The sequence below is a fragment of the Gymnoscopelus braueri genome (assembly GCF_963280865.1).
Source record: "Gymnoscopelus braueri genome assembly, chromosome: 4".
NCBI lineage: Eukaryota > Metazoa > Chordata > Actinopteri > Myctophiformes > Myctophidae > Gymnoscopelus > Gymnoscopelus braueri.
The window spans coordinates 5773814-5797521 of NC_137605.1; the positions used below are offsets into that span (position 1 = coordinate 5773814).

Below are 23708 nucleotides of genomic sequence, written 5' to 3' on the forward strand. Positions count from 1 at the left end.
AATTCTCTTTTTGCAGCCACACACACACAAGTCAAGTCACACATTTGTTATATTTCTACATAACATGCTGTCACACAACTGCTGGCATTATGCTGCGTTGAAAATGATCACCCCAAAAATGAAATAATAATAATAATACATTAATAATGCAGTTTCTTAAAGGCATGGAGCAGAAATATGCTGATTTTCTTTCTTTCTTTAAAAGAAAACCAGATACCAAGTAATTTGCAGTATAAAAGCACATAAGGTGATACGCTTGCATTGATTGGTCAGTTACCATATCTTCCCATATAGCGATTGACCAATAAGCGTGAACTAAATAAAGCCATACCTTTCCTAGCGGTTCTATACGGTTAAATGGTTACACCAATCAGCGCAAGGTAAACTGCCACCGCATTGAGTGACTTCGCTTGCTTTAAGGAACTTTGCCAAGTCAAACATGGAGGAAACTGCGCCGTCAAATGGCTCTTTTCAGCTACTGAGGGTGAACCCACGACCTTGCATTACCTGGAACTCTCCAGAAACCTGTGGAGTTCTGTGATGGTTCGTTTCTATGCACAGCAGCCATATTGGAAATAAATTGGGCCTCTAACTTACTTCTTTCACAGGTGTTACAAATTAAAATAATTAAGGCTCTGTTCCATTTAGTTCCATAGTGGCTCTCAAATGGTTGAATTTTTCCAGCGAGCCAACATGCACAATATAGCACCCTGACTCTGTTTGACCAGAATGAAACAGAGCCTTCCTTATCCTGAAGGAAGTAAGGAAGAGGCCCAATTTCTTTCATGGCTGCTGTGCATATTATAGGTTCTTGAGAACCCTTGTGTGAAACCGAGCCGTTGGCGTATGGAAACAAACCCAGAACCTGTGAAATATGTTACACGTACAGCAAGACACGGTTCGTTTAGTTGTAGTCGAAAAAAGACAAAACATGGTTGCTGCAGATGTCTTGGTTGGTCTGATGTAACCTATACGGCTGCAAAGGAACCGAAACACAGAGGCATTTCCAACCGGGGCTTGAAACGGTTCCGTTCTTTATTCCCGCCTAATTCTGAAGCAGTTCAGAGTGTTTCCACTGAAAATGATGAATTGGTTCCGAAACCTAGTTGGTTCGGAACTGGAACCAAAACAAATACTTTTTTGTTTTTTCTTGCCCTGAACTGGAAACCAAAGAAAAATCATCCGAAAAAATCGAGTAATTAGTTTGATAGTTACGTAAAGCTGAGTCTTTGTTTCGGGCTGGAAAACAGTGACCTTCAACGATTGACAAAATGGTTATGAGGCCGGCTGTGTTTTCAGACAACTCCTCCTAATTTACAGTTCTTCGCACAACGGTATCACTGTTTATCGCTTGAAAATCTGATATTCACGGCAAGCAACACCACCGTGCAATGAAATATGAATTAGGCTTGAGGGGGTACGGGCATGCATGCAATGAAGAAATGATCGCACGGCATTCATCGCTTCAACCTCGGGCAATGATGGATGTCTAAGTCAGCTATTCAGCTAAACTATGGGCCCCCAAATCTTTGTCAAAACACTAAGATTTTAATGATAACAATAACATCACTAATATATAAAAGTAATATAAAAAAAGAGGTCATGGTGTTTTTTCTTTCACACTGAATTTACCTGGTTGGATCAACAAAGGTCTACTTATCTCTTACTGAACATTTTATTTTTTATCACTGTGATACTGATAAATAGGAACTTAAAGGGATATTTCACTTTCAAATAAAATAAACATTAAAAGAATATATTAAAAATAAATGAAAAAAGTAATGGAAAAATCACGGCCCCCTCACGCATTGTCCTACTAATGTGTGAGGCGGCCGTGATTTTGCCATAACTTTTTTCATTGTTTTTAAATATTTATTTTTAATGTTTATTTTATTTGAAAGTGAAATATCCCTTTAATACTTGAACCCCAGGCCCCAGCATCCATATGTGTGTGTGGGGGGGGGCAGTAGCCAAAAATAGCAGATCTAACAGGCTCACAACGTGCTGCAATGTGACACGTTGTGAGCTTGTAGATCGGCAGTTTTTGGCGAAAATGAAAAAAAGAAACTGTCCAAGTAGGCTACAAAGCCAACTCAGGTCCAGTTTCCAAGTCTGGAGCAGTGGTTCTCAAACATAAAAATGTCAAGGTCTCCCCTTAACTCTGACAGTATACAATTTAGAGCCCCCTAAAGGAACGCAGAGAGTCCCTGGACCGCACTTTGAGGACCACTGGTCTAGAGGGTAAAATATGCTCAAGTATACTAGTGTTTTAAAAAAAATCTGATTCGATTCGATTCGATTCAATTGATCGTTTCATATAAACATGCTCAGAGAACGCACTGATGGGCTCCCACCATGTTGGTCAGATGGGTGGACCACAAACTCTTTCAAGATTTTCAAGTGGCACGCGACAACAAGGTATAAATTAAGCCTAAGAGCACCGTGATTGAAGGTCAAGGCCGTCGTGCTAATGTTCTCTAAATGCAGGGGAACAAAGAATAGAGGAGCCATCACTAATGTATTCCGCCGCCCCCCCCCCCCCCCCCCCCCCCCCCCCCCCCCCCCCCCCCCCCATGCAGAGAGGAATTCTACCCATACTGAATAGGACTGCAAATTCAATTTCATCTTTATGATTATTACAGTTGTGGAGGAGTAGGTCAGCCTCTGTGTTTCTCTTCTACATGACTTCAATATATATGATGCAGTTATTCAATCAGAATCTAAGCATAATAGATTATTCAAATATAAGTGCATTTGAATAACAAACTAAAGCCACACTCAGAGAAAATGATTTGTTTTACCTTGTTTCAGCATTCATAGCAAATATAGATGTATTTTCTGATCTATGCAATAACAATACTACGGATAACACAGGAGACAAAGTCATGTAAAAAGCACATTGTAGGATGCACCGCAAAATCCTGAGTGTTAAATTAAGTTGGGTGTTTGATGAATTGTTTTTGTTCAAATAAAAAAAAACATAGTTTAAGCTCTATATTCTGATAGTAATCATTGCTAGTGTGTTTGTTCAGTAACTCAGTAACTCCCCATCTCGACAGCTTTTTAGAAAATACATTTTGGTCGGTTTACCAATTTTGTCCAATCAGGAGAGAGAATTCCACAAAAAGAAATCCACTTATTGGCTTCAAATTTATAGTGTTTTTTCATCTCTTCCAATTTCACTGGTTTATCCAGTATCCCGTAGGAGTTCTCTTTCTTGGTTTGATCAATTTGGTATCCTGACGTGAAAATGTATAGCTTTTTTCTAAAGAGCCGTAGAGAAGGGTTAGACACCTGACAACAAACACTCTATAGCAATTATTACCGTCAGAAAAGAGCACCGAAGTCTGACGTAATTTACACATCCTACCTGGTTTGCGGTTTTCCAGCCCCGTTCTGAATCCCCATAGACGTGTTTAATATCGCATGAAATTAGAACTGTGTTCCAAAAATAAACAAATGATCCCGGCGGTTTGACTCTTATGGATATGAACCATCAACTGACGGTGAGAAAGCGATAATGTTACTTCCACCAAATTAGTTAAATTTTCGCCAGAAACAGACCGTATCAAATATAAGTGACTGACTATCATAAACGATACAGAACCTCCTCACTGACAATATCGCCGAGACAGTTTGTTTATTTTTGGAACACAATTCTTATATGAGACGATTCTAAGATGACCCAATGTTATTCTCCATAGAGAAATTACTTTACGAACCGGGGGATGAACGAGTGACGTCGGGACTTCTGTACTCTATAACACTTAGTCTCAGCAAAACAATATCACTTAAACCAGTGGTTTTCAACCCCTTTCATATCAAGGTCCATCATTTATTCGGCATTTGAGCCATGGATCCACCGTTTGATGAGATTTAGACTCTCAGACCCCAAGACTTAGAATATTCTGTTATCGTTGGATAAGATTTTGTCCACAATTCCATTCTGTATTGATGTCGGTACCATAGGAGAGATAACAGGCAAACGTTGATCAAAATAACAATTCTTCTACATTCTCTAATTGTTGAGATGTCTTGTAAATTAAGTAATGCAGATGTTCAACAATAATCTAACTCTTGAGAGCGTAAAATGAAACCAAATGGACCCGTAAAGGGTCCATCAGTTCACATTAAAATGCAAAAGCATGTCATCACGTCTGCAAAGTGTGGTTTAATTACTCCCTGGAAGCTGCCATTGTTGTCGTGTTCCCACAAACTGTTCCACCTACGATTCAGAGAGTATAAACATCCATCCAGTCTAAAGGGCCGTTCACACTGAGCACTAGAACTATAAAAATATAGTTTTAAAAAATCGTTCTATTAAAGTCAAGTGGATGGCGAGTACACACCAACTATTAAAAAAAAGAAAATCTGATGGGGATCCGCGGGCCAAATACATATCAATCTGGGGGTCCTTGACACAAAAAAAGTTTGAGAACCACTGCCCTGAAGTCTTTGCATAGGTTCTGGTTCTCTGCTATTTTCTATTTGTATCTCCATATTGTGTCCACACAGTTAGGCCCTACAGTGAATCAGAATGAGATGTCAACAGAGACGTATCTGTAGGCAGAGATATCCTATCCTGTGGATGCGTGAGACTTAAATATCGTCCATAAACATCTCAGAGGAGGTGATCAGACACTCGATGCGTGGAGGGAAGGAGGGTTCATTTACAAGCAGATTGCTGCGTGTAATTGAGCTCGATCACGTTGCACTGCAATCATTTAAGGACATACGTTAAGGCCAGGTAGACCGTTGCGGTCCGGGGACCCCCGGGGGTCCTTGGGTGGGGGTACCAGGGTGTCCCCAGCTAAAGTTGTTAATATCATATTTCAAACTTTGGCTATTCAAAAATAGCAGATATACAAGCTCATAGCGCGTCACTTCGTGCCGCGCTATGAGCTTGTAGATCTGATCATATCATTTTGGGGGTCCTTGACATGAAAAGGTTTGCGAACATGTGGTCACACTGGGTCAGTGGTGGAAAAAGTACTCAAATTCTTTACTTAAGTAAAAGTACCAATACTGCAATATAAAAATACTCTGTTACAAGTAAAAGTCTAGAATTCAAAATTTACTTGAGTAAAAGTACAAAAGTATTGGCATCAAAATGTACTTCGAGTACCAAAAGTAAAAGTACTAAATATTTGAAAATAGCCGATCTACAAGCTCACAACGCGTCGCGATGCGACGCGTTGTGAGCTTGTAGATCTGCTATTTTCAAATAGCCTAGGTATAAAATAGGGTTAAAGTGGTTAATGTATGTTTCATTATATCATAGTTTATATCTGAATAGTAACTAGTAACTAAAGTTTTCAAATAATTGTAGTGGAGTAAAAGTACAATATTTGCCTCTGAGATGTAGTGGAGTAGAAGTAAAAGTACTGAAAATTGGAAATACTCAAGTAAAGTACAAATACCTCAAAATTGTACTTAAGTACAGTACTTAAGTAAATGTACTTAGTTACTTTCCACCACTGCACTGGGTCACCGCCGGCAACAGGCCTGGATGATAAACGCTTCATTTGAACGCTTCAGATGGCTCACTGCATCAAACCAACCTTTACATTTGAATTGAGTATCTTTATATATTCGTCTACACAATTTATACTTTTTCAAGATTTTTAATGTCACATTTTAAATGTGTCTTTTGGACGTTCTACACACCAAAAAAAGGTTAAAAACTAAGCAAAAAAGAAAATGAAAAAGTCACAACATACACATACAGCTGACGTTCATGTTCAATAAAATGACAACAAACCCGCAGAGATCACTGCTGTGGCTCGCGGAAGGTTCAAATCCCGTTATTGTCCACAGGACAAAATCTTCAACAGTTCTGCTAGGATTTTGACATCGACTGAATGGTTTGATGTGTATTTCTTAATTCTTTCTCTGTCTTACGATGGCGTCATGAGGCCCGAAAATAGCAGATCTATACAAGCTTACAGATCGGGCTATTCGGCGCACACCATCGTGATGATCCCTAGTCATCAAAGCCCAGGAACTCTGGGTCTGTGTCCTCGCTAGACTGGAAGAGATGCCACAGCGTCAATATGGACTCGGGGATGTCGAGGCTGCCCTCGGGACTGGTCCTCGTTCTCATGCGCTCGCCGATGGTCCACGGGGACTCCACTTTCCGCCTTTTGCGTTTGTAAGAACGGACTTTCCTCTGTAGCCTCCGACTCGGAGTACGGCTCTGCCAGGGACACTCTCCGCCCGCCTCGCGCTGCGACGCGCCGGCCGCGTCGCCTGATAAAACCTGTGTGTCCGCGACGCGCTCCCGCGCGCTGACCGGTGCGTCAGATGTGCTCAACACAAGAATAGGGGAGTTTGAGGGAACCCTGTAAGGTGTGTTGTTGTGATGATCACCACCTGGGGTCGATCCCTTCTCGTCCGTAGACTTAGTCCTGTGACACTGGGAGTCAGACTCGGGGAACCCGGTTAGGACGGCCGAGTCGGCGGTCAAACGTTCGACTCTGGAGGGCGACGTTTCCGCCTGGGGATGCGGCCGGTTCTGCGGCACGCCGGGAGCGAGGGCGCTCGGGCGATCGTACCGACGGGGCCTTTTGCGCGGGGCGAGCCTGCGTTTGAGGTACAATGTGTTGGAGGCGTTGTCAGGGTTCTTGGGGTCAGCGTCACCGTGGCTGACAGGAACAGAGTTGTGCTTTGCTGTGGAGAGTTCACCCTCTGTGGGCCGGTGGCGGCTCTGGCCCTCTTTACTGTCTGCTGGGCCGCGTTGGCTCTCGGGTCCAGGAAACAGGAGAACGGCCGGTACGCTGTCCTTTGACCTAACAGGAACACCACATGGAGAGAGAATTTAGGGGGCTTGATCGCAGTGTTGATTTTGTCGACTAAAACTACGATGAAAAATGTTCGTCGACTACCTTGGCTTTCCAAATGGCCCCTTACGGGTGTGTAACTCTGAGAGTGTACAACTAATGGAACCAAATGGACCCGTAATCCATTTGTACAGAGTCATGGGGGTCCTTGAAATTAAAAAGTCTGAGAACCACTGTGCTACACGAAATGGAACAGAGCCTTCATTAGAATCATTGGTAACACCTGTGAAGGAAGTAAGGAAGAGGCCCAATTTCCTTCCAATATGGCTGCTGTGCATAGAGCCTTTTGGCTCAATAAGAACTGAGCAAACCGTGTCGTATATATTACACAGGTTCTGGGTTTGTTTCCATACGCTACAGCTTCACATAAGGTTTATCAGAACCTAATTTAGGCCCTAGTGTTCAGGAGGTGGTACTAACTCTGATACCAGTTCTGGGAACACAGAACACACTTATACTTTCAAGATGTTTCTAAGATAGTTACAAGAGCTGATCTACAAGCTTTTTATGTTAGTTTTTTATGACGTACCTCCCTCTTCAGAGGTGTTGTGGTTATATTGGAAACATAAACAGAAAATATATCACAGAACATCATGGATTCTGGAAAGTTTCAGGTTAGGGAAGGTTTCTGGGCTACCCTCTGTCGTGGAAAAGAGCAGTGGTGGAAAAAGTACTCAAATGTTTTGCTTAAGTAAAAGTATCAATACTTCAATGTAGAAATACTCTGTTACAAGTAAAAGTCCGGTATTCAAAATTCACTTGAGTAAAAGTACAAAAGTATTGGTATCAAAATGTACTTAAAGTACCAAAAGTAAAAGTAGTCATTATGCAGAATGTCCCATGTCACAAGTTCAAAATGTATACAAATCTTTTGAAAATAGCAGATCTACAAGCTCACAATGCGTCGCCTCGCGACGCATTGTGAGCTTGTAGATCTGCTATTTTCAAAAGGCTGAAATGTATATAGGGCTGAAGTGGTTAATGTATGTTTTTTAATAATAAACTAAATCTACAAAGTAACTAGTAAGTAACTAAAGCTTCCAAATAATTGTAGTGGAGTAAAAGTACAATATTTGCCTCTTGAGAAGTAGTGGAGTGGCAAAACTATAGACAATCGGAAATACTCCAGTAAAGTAAAATTACCTCAAAAATTGTACTTAACTCATTGAGTGCCCAAATTATTTCGGGCTATTTCTGGCCAGTGCGATTTTGATTTTCTTTTTTTTCTAAGTAAAAAAAAGTGAGATACAGCCTTTTTCAGTTCTAAGTTAAACAAGGAGTGGATGGAGCTGCAAATCTTCGGATAATGATATCTTGGGTTCTAAAAAAATAAAAATAAATAAATAAATAAATAAATAAATAAATAAATAAATAAATAAATAAATAAATAAATAAATAAATAAATAAATAAATATATATATATATATATATATATATATATATATATATATATATATATATATATATATATATATATATATATATATTCATTTATTTCTTTTTTTCTTTTTTTTTCAAACACACGTGAAACACGTTAATGGCACTCAATGAGTTAAGTACAGTACTTGAGTAAATGCACTCAGTTACTTTACACCACTGACTGTACCTGCTGGTTTTAGTGTGGATGAGAGTTGTGGTTCTTGAGATGAGTTCAGAGTTCTTGGGGTCACTGTGCCCGACAGGGACAGACTTGTGCTTCACCGTCGTAGAGAGTCCAGCCTGTGCGTCTCGGAGGCTGCACCGACCCTCCGTACCGCCTGCTGGGTCAGCCTGTCTCTCAGCCCTCACATGCGCTCCAGGAAGCAGGAGAATGGACGATTCACCGACCTTTGACCTGACAGGAACACAGACACACAGAGATATCATTTGGAGTTCCAGTGGTGGAAAAAGTACTCACATTTTTTACTTAAGTAAAAGTATCAATACTAATTTAGATTCATTGCATCAGTCCCCTTCCTATATAAATCCATTGCAACTTCAACCATGTTTGAAAACACACTTCCCTGGAGTTATACACCCCTTTAAGTTGACTTATTGTATACCTTCACTTTTTAGTTATCTAGAGCCCTCTAGTGTCAACATGACACCATTCTACCAAATATCAAAGGTGTACACTCAAGTAGGGCTCTTCACAGGTCTAAAAAAACACTGGAGCGGAACCGAAATGGAAATGTGAAATCTGATCCGATTCCGAGACGTTCCGAGATTTTTTTCAAATAACAAAACCAAACCCGGGTGGACCGTGACAATTTCGTCTGATGACTTATTTTCTTTTTACGGACCCGGACTAATTGGACCGGTGACATTTGTTCCGAAACCCCCACTATTTCCGAGATTCCGAGACAGACTCGACCCAGACACCCCTTCAAAAAAGCGCATATGAAAGCGCATTATAAAATAAATAATAGTTTTCCTAATCCATTCATGGTTGATTGTTGTCAAATCATTTCATACTGTATGTGAGGTTGTGCCTAGGGCTGTCCCCTAAAAGTCGACGCGTCGGGCGAGGATTCTGTCGTTGACTCGCATTCCTTGAGTCGAGTCGTCATGCCATTGGCGTTTTTATTTTTTTTAATAATCAAATCGTTTCATCGAATATTCGAATACTTATAGGTTGAATGCTAAAAATCACTATTTGTGAATGCTCTACTACACTCAAGTCATTTCAATAGGATAATGTAGGTGTAGTTTAGTAAAAAAAAGATGGGTACTCTTATGGGTTCATTTGGTTCCATTTGTACACTCTTGGAGTTAAATTAATAGTGAGATGTAACTGTACACAGACTAAAGGAGGGTATGTGTGGTTAAAAGGAGAACACAGCTGAACCATATGGAGCCATTTGATTGGTTTTACCTGCTGGTTTTAGTGTGGGTGGGAGTTGTAGTTCTAAAGTTGCAGTCGAGAGTGGACACCAGTCTGTCCAAAACCAGGTACTCATCATCACTCGTGGAGAAGGCTTTGTGTTGCTCACCCTGCAGATGCTACACACACACACACACACACACACACACACACACACACACACACACACACACACACACACACACACACACACACACACACACACACACACACACACACACACACACACACACACACACACACACACACACACACACACACACACACACACACTATGAATTAGGCCACGAATACCATTTGATATGATATAAATTAAAATGTTATCTCTGGGACCCCAATATACCCTGTAGAATTTAACTCTGAGAGTGTACAAATGGTCCATTTGTACACTCTCAAGAGTTACAGAACCACAAGGGTCCATTTTGGTTCCCAACCATCAATCATTTAGCTGGGGACCCCCAGGGACCCCATCGAAAGAGAAAGTTAGCATTTAAGTATCTTGTTCAGGGACACTTCGGCACATAGAGGCCAAAGTGGAGGGCTGGGAGGTAAACCGACGTCCCAGAAATATCTTTATGTAAAACAAGAAACATTTTTCCTGTTTCCCGTTTCCTGTATTTTCAGATCTCGGCTCGGTTTGTTTACTTTTTAATTTCTAGCGTAGTGGTGTGTATGTATAGACACCCCCACACACACACACACACACATATATATATATATATACACTGTATATAAAACAGTAAGTGGTAGATCTCTTACGTCTAATATATTGTAGTCAAGTGGTATCAGAATCAGAATCAGAATCAGTTTTATTGTCACATCACAGGTTTACAAGGTAAAAAAGTGGGTGAAATTCGTTTTTGTACATCGTTCCCATCGCAACGTTAGTTTCCATAGAAAGAAGAGGGGGGGGGGGAGAGAAGAAGAGGGGGTGGGGGGCAAGTGGTACATATCAACAGTAGCTCTTACCATAGCCAGGTCGTCGTATTTGAGCAGGCAGCATTCACAGTATCCCGCTTTCTTCTTGTCTCTGTTCCTCCTGGCTCTGGCTTGTCCCCTCTCCTCACTGCTCTCCGCCCTGTCACCATGGCAACCGCAGGTTCGTTAACCAATCATCACAAAACACGTCACTTCAACCACTTTAGCCCTGGCGGGGGGAAAAGTTCTCAAAGAAAGCCTTGTGCTATATGCTTTGTGCTTTATTTTAAATTCATTTTATACAGTGGTGTAACGTAACTAAGTACTTTTACTCAATATTTTTTTTTACCAACACACAGAAAGGGTGTTCAATAGCACTGATTTATGGAAAGAAAATGCAAAAGCGGAGTAATGGAGTTAGCGGGTTTCTGCCGGACAGCAACGAATATATATATATATATATATATATATATATATATATATACTTTTTTTTCCACACAGAACCAGGAGATAACGTGATCCTAAGATGTACTGCTCCATTCACTTCCTGGTTAAAGTATTTGGGAAATATTCTGTATCTCGGCTCCTGTGTTGCTGTGATGTATTTTTGGCGGTGGTTAAAAATGCTGGCAGAGGCTGCAGCCTGTTTTAGAAAACCCCTGGCAGTGAATGTGTTAAGCACATTGTTTAGTGTAAATATCTAACAGTGTGTGTAGAATAGACAGCGTACCCGTGCTCTCTGGGTTTCTTGTCCTGTGGACAGAACGGGGTGCATGGTGGTAACGTCTTCAGGTTCAGCTCAGGCAGGGCGGACATGCTCAGGTAGACGGGCCTGTAATGTCTGCACCAGGACAAACACAACATTATATCATATAAACATGTGAAAACACACACATCAGAAATGAAGCACAATGTTGCCTTTTCACACATTCATTATACAAAAGAAAAAAATGATAGAATGTTTAATCTTAACCCATTAATACCGGGGAAAGCATCTGTCATTTCAGATTGTAACCACTTTAACCATTATTTTATACTTTGGCTATCCAAAAATAGCAGATCCACAAGCTCGTAGCGCGGCGAGTGCCGCGCTACGAGCTTGTAGATCTGCTATTTTTGAAAAATCATGAAAATGTGTGCAATTCTTTGAATATTTATTTTTTAAAGCGAACATTTGTAACTCAAATCTTTGCTACTGGGGCGGGGAGTCCCTGGAACGAAATATTTTGAGATGGGTGCCCGCGGCATGATACATACAATTTTGGGGGTCCCTGCATGAAAAAGGTTTGAGAACCATTGATATTATAGCAACATACATGTTTCAGAAAACTGTTAGGATTTACATTTGTAGATGCGTTCCCAGATGGAATGGGCTAAACTCTCACCTGCTGCTGTCTTCAACCTTCACAAAGGGTCTCGCAATCCTGCCTCCTGGACAACACAACACAACACAACACAACACAACACAACACAACACAACACAACACAACACAACACAACACAACACAACACAACACAACACAACACAACGGTCATTCAAACATTACCACTCTGGTTATAACACAGCTAAATACTGAATACATTTTTTTTTAAACTACTCTAAAATAATCTTTTGAAAACATTGTTGACTGAACATCCAGAATGATGTGTTACCTTTGCACCTCTGGAAGGCTGGTCTGGCTGAGGATTGAACTCTGACCTGCAGAGAATCACACAGTTACACTGACAAGTTCAACTTCACTTTTATTCGTCATGTCAGTGGCTGAAATAACTTATTGTACAAGTTACACACAAACTGCAGTTACATAAATGATAGGAATAGAGGGGGAAACACGTATCAATAAATACAATGTGGTACTATATGATTAGGTCAGGTCAATAAGAAGAATATTTATTCTCGTCTACTTACAACTTTTTGGAGCACAGCAGTGCTTACAGTGGATTGGTTCTTTTTCTTCTTTTCGACATAGGTCAACACATCTGCAAGTGAAAATGCACAATATAGTATTATTAAAAACACACTCAAACTGAACCAACCCAGTGAGTGAAATGATCATCCTAATCACCAATGGTGGAAAAAGTACTCAGATATTTTACATGAGTAAAAGTAAAAGTATTTTACTTAAGTAATACTGCAATATAGAAATACTCTGTTACAAGTAAAAGTCTGGAATTCAAACTTTACTTGAGTAAAAGTACAAACGTTTTGGCACCAAAATGTACTTAAAGTACCAAAATGTTTGAAAATAGCAGATCTACAAGCTCACAACGCGTTGCATCGCGACGCGTTGTGAGCTTGTAGATCTGCTATTTTCAAATAGCCTAGGTATGAAATAGGACTAAAGTGGTTACTGTATGTTTCATAATATCATAATTTATATCTAGAAAGTAACTAGTAACTAAAGTTTTCATATAATTGTAGTGGAGTAAAAGTACAATATTTGTCTCTGAGATGTAGGGGAGTAGAAGTAAAAGTACAGAAAGCGGGGAAATACTCCAGTAAAGCAAAAAAAACTCAAAAGTGTACTTAAGTACAGTACTTGAGTAAATGTACTCAGTTACTTTACACCACTGCTAATAAGGGTTTCATAAACTTGATTCAATGATTCTCATACTTTTCCAATTAAAGCTGCAATCCAGAATGTATTTGAAAGAATAAAACATGATATATCAAGGAAGGCGGCATGCCTGGCGATGTTGTCTCTTTGGTCTGCTAAATAAAGGGAGATTATGGCACTGAAGACGAGTTGTGCCGCTGCTTTGGTCTCCTCTCAGTTCTTCACCCTCAGGAGGACTGGTGTGTACGTTGCACCTCTTTGATCGCTCTCAGAAACAGTGGTGGAAAGCAACTAAGTACATTTACTCAAGTACTGTACTTAAGTACAATTTTGAGGATTTTTTTTACTTTACTGGAGTATTTCCAATTTTCAATACTTTTACTTCGACTTCATCTCAGAGGCAAATATTGTACTTTTACTCCACTACAATTATTTGACAACTTTAGTTACTAGTTACTTAGCATATATACATTATTACATTATAAAACATACATTAACCACTTTAGCCCTATTTCATACCTAGTCTAGTCTATTTGAAAAAAGCCGATCTACAAGCTCACAACGCGTCGCGATGCGTTGTGAGCTCGTAGATCGACTATTTTCAAACATTTTAGTACTTTTACTTTTGTTACTTTAAGTACATATTGATGCCAATACTTTTGTTCTTTTACTCAAGTGATATTTTGAACACAGGCCTTTTACTTGTAACAGAGTATCTTTATATTGTGATATTGCTACTTTTACTCTAATATCTGAGTACTAGTGATGTGCGGGTCGGGTTTTTTCATGACCCGCCCCGCCCCAACCCGCGACGGAACGCGACCCGCCTCAACCCGCCCCGCGAACCCATATATAAATCTATGGCTCAACCCGCCCGCGACCCGCGGTGGGAATATATATATATATTATATAGCGCTCTTTTAAGTACCCAAAGTCCCTTTATATGTCTACAGCAGCACAACATTGTCATGGGCTGAATAAACAAGCATGTTGGTCAAAATAGTTTTTTTTTTTTTTTTTTTTGTGGAGAGCGGCTGACCCGCTCACCCTCAGCCCGCATAATTTTCTCTGAAATCCTGACTCGACCTACCCGCGCCGCGGGTTGACCCGCGGGTTACGGGTCGACCCGCTCATCACTACTGAGTACTTCTTCCACCTGTGCTCAGAAACAGAAAGTAGACATGTACGTGGAGCGAGGCTCTGGGACGTACCATCGATGTAGAGGATCTTCACCCCCCACTCCAATGCGTTGGCCAGAATCTTGTTCATTTGGATCCTCTCCTAAAAAGCAAAAAGAAAACAGTCTCTAAAGCCAGGTATTTTCAGCTGAAAATAGCCGATCTACACTCTCACAACGTTCTGTGATGTGACATGTTGTGAGCTTGTAGATCAGCTTTTTTTTAAATGTAATTTGGAATAAAGTACTGTGCCAAGACACTCAGTAAACTCATGATCAGAGAAATGTGGAACCAACCTGCTCCTTCTTCACCACTTTCTCCACCAGAGCCCGCCCTCTACTGGTGACCACCTGAACAGCAGGAAGATGCCACAGAAAAATGCACAAGAATCAAAAGTCAGGAAATCAACGACATGCTGCTCAAAGGCACTGAGATGAGATGAGATATACTTTATTAATCCCAGAGGGAAATGATGGCGCTACAGCAGCACAGTGTAACCGAATAAATAAGTAATCAACAGACAAACAGAAACACAACAAACACAGATGGACATGAACACACTAGACCAGGGCCGACACAGGACCAGAAAAGAGAGTTTCTTTAAGCATTGTACAGTCTGATGGCAGTTGGTATGAACCTAGGCTGTACAGCGCACAGTAACAAAACATATACATGACAAGATACATATAGATATAAGCAGCCATTGTACCACTTATATGTTCGTATGTAACGTTAATATTATTAATACAAGTCTTGTGCGTGTGTGTGTGTGTGTGTGTGTGTGTGTGCGTGTGTGTGTGCGTGTGCGTGTGTGTACTGCATGTGTGTGCGCAGTGGTGGAAAAGGTACTAAAATGTTTTACTTAAGTAAAAGTATCAATACTGCAATGTAGAAGTACTCTGTTACAAGTAAAAGTCGGGAATTCAAAATTTACTTGAGTAAAAGTACAAGAGTATTAGAATCAAAATGTACTTAAAGTACCAAAAGTAAAAGTACTAAAATGTTTGAAAATAGCAGATCTACAAGCTCACAACACGTCGCAATGCGAAACGTTGTGAGCTTGTAGATCTGCTATTTTCAAATAACATAGGTATACAATAGGGCTAAAGTGGTTAATGTATGTTTTATAACGTAACAATTTATATCTGCAAATAACTAGTAACTAAAGTTTTCAAGTAATTGTAGTGGAGTAAAAGTACAATATTTGCCTCTGAGATGTAGTGGAGTAGAAGCAAACGTATAGACAATTGGAAATACTCCAGTAAAGTAAAAGTATCTCAGAATTGTACTTAAGTACAGACTTAAAAAAATATATATATTATACTGTTTAGACTGATGATAGGTTCTTGGTTTACCTATGATCCTAGATTACTGTTTCTATGCATTTGATGTATTACCTTGTGTCTGGATTAAGAGCCTCTGCTAAACGCCTAAATTGTAAATTGTATAAAACCCAAACGATGTAACTAAATGTGTGTTACATTTAATCACAAATGTGTGTACTTACCTGTACGTGCATATTTACATACAGAGTAAACATCTGGAGTGAAAGTTTAAAGTATAACTTCACACTCCAGATTTGACTGTGTACCGTTTCCAAAGCGACCAATATAGACATTAACCCATTGAGACCTGAAACGCATCTGTGTCACTTAAGATTTCTTTGGCTATTCAAAAATAGCAGATATACAAGCTCATAGCGCGGCACCGAGTGCCGCGCTATGAGCTTGTAGATCTGCTATTTTTGAAAAATCTTGATTGATTTTTTTTTTTTAGATTTTTTTCCAAAAACTGTTAGGATTTAGAAAAGAAAATTAAGAATCGCGTCAGGTCTTAACGGGTTCAAAGCCACTTGTCGCTGACCGACCAGAGGCAGTGAACTCACAGCGTCACTTTGTCCCCCTGGGGGCTCCCTCTGGTTGGCGGCTTGCTGTGGGCTCGGGCGGCGGGGCAGAGGTGAGCTGTGTGCGGAGTCTGGGCCGGAGAAAGACAGGTCCCTCCTGAGACAATGGACATATTTGGCCTCCCTCTTGCTGGACACCAGGTACTTGATCTCTTTGCTGAAGAACTTCTCCACAATCTGAGAGACACACAGAACAGAACAGACGGGGTTTAGGGCGCGTGTTGAGACTTTTGCGAGGCTAGTGGATTGAACTCTCACATTTACGGATTATCATTTGAGACATTTTCAAGCAGGCCTGGGATGGGGGTCGGGTCAAATTGCTTAATATTAGTTGTGGCTGACACCAACTCCTGTATCCACCATGTCTGGGGTAGGCTCTATAGCGCATGGGTGATGCAACTTTGATGATGGAGAGGGCCACTATATTTCCACACTCACTCCAGAGGGCCACATTGCATAATATTGTCGGGCAGACACGTCTCATCTCCGTATTTTTTTCGTAAATTAACTTATTTCTTATTTCATACTTCGCCATTCTATGTCACACAAAAGTAGCAAAAACAGCAGATCTACAAGCTCAAAACGCGCCGCACTGCGACGCGTTTTGAGCTTGTAGATGTGCTATTTTTGCTACTTTTGAATTGGAATCCTGATTTTCTTTTTGCTATTTTTGAATTGGAATCCCGAAAGGTATCATTTGTATTTAATTTCAAATGCATTTAGTTATGCTTATGTTATCTTTATGAACTTAAATACAAATACATTGGGCATAAAAAGACAATAGAATTGTAATACTAGTCATTAACACATTCCATGCCAGAGTTTAATCTCATAATGTACTCACCAGTGCCAGCGTTTTATTGTTGTTTTTTAGTTTTTTTCATGTCGCCACAGACCTCGCTAAATAAGTTAAAAGTGCGCGTTCATTTGGTTCTAAACACACAGCGGATCCGTGAGAAACGGCGAGCGAAAACAGTTTCCAAATCCGTGCCGCCATCTTGAAGCTACAGCCGATCAACCGTAAACAGTGATCAGCGAGGAGAAAAACAACAACCAGAGAAAATCGAGTTTTAAACAGGATCCCAGACAGGAAGCGGATACGATCGAAAAAAACGGAACCCGAATAATTCCGTTTCCGACCGGAAACCGGAAACGGAAATGGATCAAAAAAATTCGGAAAGTGCACCTGGGGCACTTAACATGGGAATCGGCGGTTCGCGTAGATCTACGCGACTGGCACGCTGCGGCTTTAAATAGGTTCGCGTAGATCTACGCGACTGGCACGCTGCGGCTTTAAATAGGTTCGCGTAGATCTACGCGACTGGCATGCAATGTGTTAAGCTAGTAATATAGACTGAAGTAATTAAAGCGGGTCATGTTTGCATGTTTGGAATCGTAACAGCTGAAATCAATAATATATCAGTATTCCGATATTAACCTGCGCGCCGCATTAAGTGAAGGTGGGGGCTGCGTGTGGCCCCCGGGCCGCCAGTTGTCCATGTATGCTCTATAGGTTGTGCATTCTTTTTTGGCCAAGACAGCTACCTAGGCCCTCACTAGAGATACTGGGAAAAAGAGCGTTGATCTCACCCCTCCAAGTTGCTTGATGTCATTTTCCAGCACCTCTGCTTTCTTATTGGACGGCAGGTCCAGGTAGAAGACTTTGCCAGCAAAGGCTTTGGTTGTTTGTGAAGGTTTGGAGCCATGCGACGCCGCCTTGGTCTGACCCACTGCTGCCGACTTGCTCCCAACCTCCACGACTTTTTCTGAAAGACAATTATTATAACCATAATCACACATGGAAAGGGTGAACATATCCAGGCTTCTCCGTGATATCTGCTGTGGTATGAAAACAGCCATCTTGTATGATTCATATGCAGTTATATGCAGAACAGCTGATTATTCCTCAATTTTTTTCAAAGCAAACACTCTGGACCCCAAGCAGGAGCCTCAGCTAAGAGCATCAGTTAAACCCTATAAACTTAGTTGATCAGTGCCCCCCCAGGGCTATATATACTTGGTCTGCTACTTTTCCCCCTGTTAATTTCTCACATCTCAACACGTGTGAGCTTATAGACTGGCTATTTTAGCTGAATGTTCACCCCAGAATGGTACGCTAGGGTTCAGACCTTTATCTAAAAACAACCTATTTTCTATTCATCAGATACTCTCAAAATCTATTAATCGATCGATTTAGTCTCATAAGCACTGGTGTAAAGTAACTAAGTACATTTACTCAAGTACTGTACTTAAGTACAATTTTGAGGTACTTTTACTTTACTGGAGTATTTCCAATTTTCAGTACTTTTACTTCTACTCCACTACATCTCAGAGGCAAATATTGTACTTTTACTCCACTACAATTATTTGACAACTTTAGTTATTAGTTACTTTGCAGATATAAATCATTATATTATAAAACATACATTAACCACTTTAGCCCTATTTTATAACTAACTAAGCTATTTGAAAATAGCAGATCTACAATCTCACAACGTGTCGCATTGCGACGCTTTGTGAGCTTGTAGATCTGCTATTTTCAAACATTTTAGTACTTTTACTTTTGGTACTTTAAAGGAGGAGTTCACCCCAAAAATGACTTATTTTCTATCAATTGCACACCCTATGAAGCCTTGAATCCATGGATTCTTTTTTGTTTTTGTCGCATTCCTAAGCTAATAATTTGATTCCCGTCTCCTACCGGCTAATGTATCCGGTAGGAGACACAAAGTAGATTATTTGTGTCTCCTACCGGAAATACACACGGTCATCAAATTATTGTCTTAGGAATGCCACAAAAACAAAAATAAATCCATGAAATCAAGGCTTCATGGGGTGTGTAATTGATAGAAAATAAGTAATTTTTTGGGTGAACTCCTCCTTTAAGTACATTTTGATACCAATACTTTTGTACTTTTTCACAAGCACATTTTTAATTCCGGACTTTTACTTGTAACAGAGTACTTTGACATTGCAGTATTGACACTTTTAATTAAGAAAAGCATTTGAGTACTTTTCCCACCACTGCTTATAAGTAGGCCTATGTTAGTTGTGTAGCCTTTTTTCTCCCATGAACATTGTAAACTCTAGGCATAACCCTTTAATTCTGCATCTCTGTAAATAGCCAGTAACCACTGTCGGTTTTCAACCTGAAAAGGTTGCTCTCTGCATGATTTGTATGCAGCAAACACTTTGTTTTGTTTGTTTGTTGATTAAATCAGCAATTTGATTAGTTGACAAATTCAGTTGAGTTATAGTCAATACTATGACTATAACACAGCTAAGAAGATATTAAAAAAAAGGGTTCCAGGGGGTCCCCAGCTAAATGATTGGTAGTTAATCTAGTAAGTAATCTAAGTACAGTTGAATACAGTACTTCTACTTGTAACAGAAAGCCAAGCAGACTGTCCTAATACACTGTTGCCAATCAATGTGCTGAATGTCAAAAAAGCACTGATCTACAAGCTATCATACAATACATAGAGGCTATCAATAACGATAGCTTGTAGATCAGTTATTTTTGTTCTGTATTCAACTTTACTTGATTAGATTAGTTACTAGATTAATTACCAATCAGTATTTAGTTGGGGACCCCCTGGAACCCCCTCAAGGACTCTTTTTATCTTCCTTGATTAGATTACTTACTTACTTTACTTACTTACTAAAGTACTAAAGTAACAGTCAGTCAGTCAGTCAGTCAGTCAGTCAGTCAGTCAGTCAGTCAGTCAGTCAGAATGGAATTCTGGACCAATAACAGACCATGTCAGACCAAAGACGTCACCAAATAATGTCTAACAATAAACTTGTTCCCAGAAATGAAAATATTATCAAATGTGGGTCCGTGGTCTAAAATAAATGCATATAAAACTGGGGGCTTTGACATTAAAAAAGGTCGAGAATCACTGGAATACAGCCCTTAAACCTTGTTTGTTTTACATGGCTGTATGTTTGTTTTCAGTGTTCAGGATGGCCTGAACTCTGAAAACACGCGCACGCACGCACGCACGCACGCACGCACGCACGCACGCACGCACGCACGCACGCACGCACACACACACACACACACACACACACACACACACACACACACACACACACACACACACACACACACACACACACACACACACACACACACACACACACACACACACACACACACACACACACACACACACACACACCTTGTAGACTGGATTGCTTCTGGATCTTCTTTAACATGATGATGAGAACACCACGTCCATCAATAAGGCCCACTCTTCTGTTAGGATGAGAACAACATGTTGGACCACAAGACACAACAAACTAGTTTAGCATAGCAGTGTATATTTGTCTGTCATTAAATGTCTCTATGAATTGAGTACAAAGGACCCCAATGGAAACAAGCCATAGGCATAGGGTTTAAAATCCACTTAGCTGACCTTGAATTGAACTGTACTTTCATGTGCTTTTTTTTTTGCAAACTGCTCATAAAGTATTCAATCAATCAATCAAACAAACACACTAATACACTAACAATGACTTACTTACACACTATAACACACTAACTAACTGGTTATAACTAACACACTAACCATAAACAAAACAGACTTACTTACACACTATGTAAACACACTAACAAACTGGTTATAACACACTAACCATAAACAAAACAGACTTACTTACACACTATGTAAACACACTAACAAACTGGTTATAACTAACCTAACCATAAACAAAACAGACTTACTTACACACTATGTAAACACACTAACAAACTGGTTATAACTAACACACTAACCATAAACAAAACAGACTTACTTACAAACTTTATAAACACACTAACAAACTGGTTATAACGAACACTAACCATAAACAAAACAGACTTACAAAAACACACACTAACAAACTGGCTACAATAAACAAAACAGACTTACTTACAAACTATGTAAACACACTGACAAACTGGTTATAACTAACCTAACCATAAACAAAACAGACTTACTTACAAACTATGTAAACACACTGACAAACTGGTTATAACTAACCTAACCATAAACAAAACAGACTTACTTACACACTATGTAAACACACTAACAAACTGGTTATAACTAACACACTAACCATAAACAAAACAGACTTACTTACACACTATGTAAACACACTGACAAACTGGTTATAACTAACCTAACCATAAACAAAACAGACTTCATTACAACAAAAAACGCTAACAAACTGGCTACAATAAACAAAACATACTTATTTACAAACTAACTAACAACAACAAATCAAAGTGGTTACAAACGCCACAACAAGAAACAAAACACACCTACTTACACACTAACACACTGTGGAGGAAACCAACACACAACCATAACAACACACTGCTTAGTGGTTACAAACTAACAACACACAACAATGAACGGACACGACGAGTCAAACGGAGCAGATCTACAAGCTATCAACGCGTCACAGCGCGAGGCGTTGATGGCTTGTAGATCTGCTCCTTTTCAGCCCGTCGCGTCGTTGAACCTGAACGCGTTACCTTGTTGTTGCGGTTAGATTTAAAATGATGTAAAATAAACAGGCTCCAGCGTGACGTTTTACTCCCTGAGCTCCATTAACTTCATTTAAAAGATGTTTTCATCTCATAGTTATGTTTATATTCACTTTATATTCATATTTATTCCACTTTTTATCGCCTACCGCTCGAGACTCTCTGTTTCCCGCTTTTAAATCCAAGAGACTGGCGAAGGTCCGGGGTTGCCATGTTTGTTGGCTTTGGTCACTACACGCATTTCAAATACTTGAAATATTTCAACAGTGGTGGAAAAAGTACTCCCATTCTTTTTTTTACTTGAGTAAAAGTATCAATACTGCAATGTAGAAATACTCAGTTGCAAGTGAAAGTCCAGAATTCAAAATGTACTGTAAAAGTAATGAGTAAAAGTGCAAAGGTATTGGTAAAAAAAAAAGTGCTAGTAAGTAAAGTACTCAGAATGTAGAATGTCCCATTTCAAGTTTTCAAATGTTTCATCTTTTGAAAATAGCAGATCTACAAGCTCACAATGTGTCACAACGCGACTCGTGGTGAGCTTGTAGATCTGCTATTTTCAAATGGTCAAAATGTATATAGGGCTGAAGTATTTAATGTATGTTTTGTAATACAAATCTAAATCTACAAATAACTACTAAATAAAGTTTTCAAATTATTATAGTGGCGTAAAAGTACAATATTGTCAAAAGAAAATGTCAAAAGAATTGTGGAAATATTTTTTGAAAATGTGTTGAAAAGTTGTGGAAATTTCTGAAACTGTTTGGAAAAGTTTAAAGGTTTGGAATTTAAAACAATGACCAAATTTAAATAAGGACCCCAGTTGAATGTGCTTAAGAAGTGATTGGGTTCACGATTTGTAGTGCAGTCAATCCATATACCATGGCATAGAGATCATTTTATCTTTTAACACGTGATATTGTTATTTTTAGGTTTTCAAATAAAATATGAACATAACAGGATGAGTGAAAATGATGGAAAGTGCTGCTGGAAACCAGCAAATCTGGCAACACACGGGACTTTGGGAAACCCACGAACTCTCGCGACAGACATCGAGACAACAAAATAAACACTTTTATGTTCGAGTGTACTGATTCAACATTTCTGTAATAATAGACAAAATGTTTAAATAAAAAATTGTGTAACGCCACAAATTCTATACCAATAATATGATACGTAGTTACAAACGTTGATGTTATTATTTGTACCCAACGTGAATGTAAAAGCAGGGTGAAGAAGAGTGAAGAATGTGCCGTGGCTAATCTAAAATATTTCATTTGAATCTAATGTTTCGACGTTTCTGTATAAAACAAATGAATCCAAGAAAAAAAAAAGAAAAAAAAGAATTCTATTTAACATTAAATATCGGAGATATTTACAAATGTTTCTGTTCCTATTTACCATTTATTTAGCCGTTACATAAATTGTAAATAATGTTTGCGTAATGGGTGTAAAGTGAGGAATGTGCTGTGTCGAATTAAAAACTGCGTCACATCCATGTAGCTGTTGCCATGGCTCTTACGTGCCAGTAGGTGGCGGTAGTGCCACATTTATGTAAACCTCAACAGAAGCACACGTGTTTGTTGTAAAACACCATGATTTAGCACTGTCAGCTCCCTCTTAGGGAAAATATATCATAATATCATTACGTTCAAATAAACCCACTAGAATATAGGAGTTGGTTCTCAAAGTGGGTCCCGGTCCTTGGGGGGGAGGGGGTATTAAATGCGTTAATACAGCATCACAATCATTTCAACCTTTTATACTTTGGCTATTCAAAAATAGCAGATCTACAAGCTCATGGTAATGAGCTTGTAGATCTGCTATTTTTGTTTAAATCGTGAAAATGTGTGCAAAGTTAACCTTTGAGCCAACATTTGTAACTCAAAACTTTGCTTCTCGGGGGGTCCCTCCCT

At 39.6% G+C, this 23708-nt stretch overlaps 1 protein-coding gene across 2 annotated transcripts; it reads right to left on the minus strand.

Moving 5' to 3' along the window:
* Positions 1-5618: 5618 nt before the first annotated feature.
* Positions 5619-21958, minus strand: dbf4 (DBF4-CDC7 kinase regulatory subunit). 2 transcript variants are annotated; one of them, XM_080425548.1, is made up of 14 exons: positions 21784-21958; positions 20444-20517; positions 17850-18025; positions 16242-16436; positions 14653-14706; positions 14390-14459; positions 12530-12600; positions 12274-12319; positions 12006-12051; positions 11351-11461; positions 10672-10780; positions 9694-9821; positions 8446-8673; positions 5619-6788 (listed from the first exon to the last, which is right to left on the minus strand). In XM_080425548.1, the coding sequence occupies exons 2-14, from the start codon at positions 20478-20480 to the stop codon at positions 5984-5986; spliced, it is 2076 nt and encodes a 691-aa protein (XP_080281674.1). In that variant the 5' UTR covers positions 20481-20517; positions 21784-21958; the 3' UTR covers positions 5619-5983. The 2 variants fall into 2 exon arrangements, with proteins under 2 accessions (XP_080281674.1, XP_080281673.1); XM_080425547.1 differs by lacking the exon at positions 21784-21958 and adding an exon at positions 21387-21487 and having other exon boundaries at positions 20444-20520.
* Positions 21959-23708: the final 1750 nt, after the last annotated feature.

What these genes read in the sequence shown, in the direction of transcription:
- dbf4 (XM_080425547.1), bottom strand. Translation starts at nt 21,451, where the DNA reads ATGAAGTCTGTTTTGTTTATGGTTAGGTTAGTTATAACCAGTTTGTCA. An exon ending in CAGGGGGACAAAGTGACGCT is followed by an intron (nt 14,707 to 16,241) that starts GTGAGTTCACTG and finishes CCTGCTGTTCAG; the next exon opens with GTGGTCACCAGTAGAGGGCG. An exon ending in AATACGACGACCTGGCTATG is followed by an intron (nt 9,822 to 10,671) that starts GTAAGAGCTACT and finishes GTGTGTGTGTAG; the next exon opens with CATCTGCAGGGTGAGCAACA.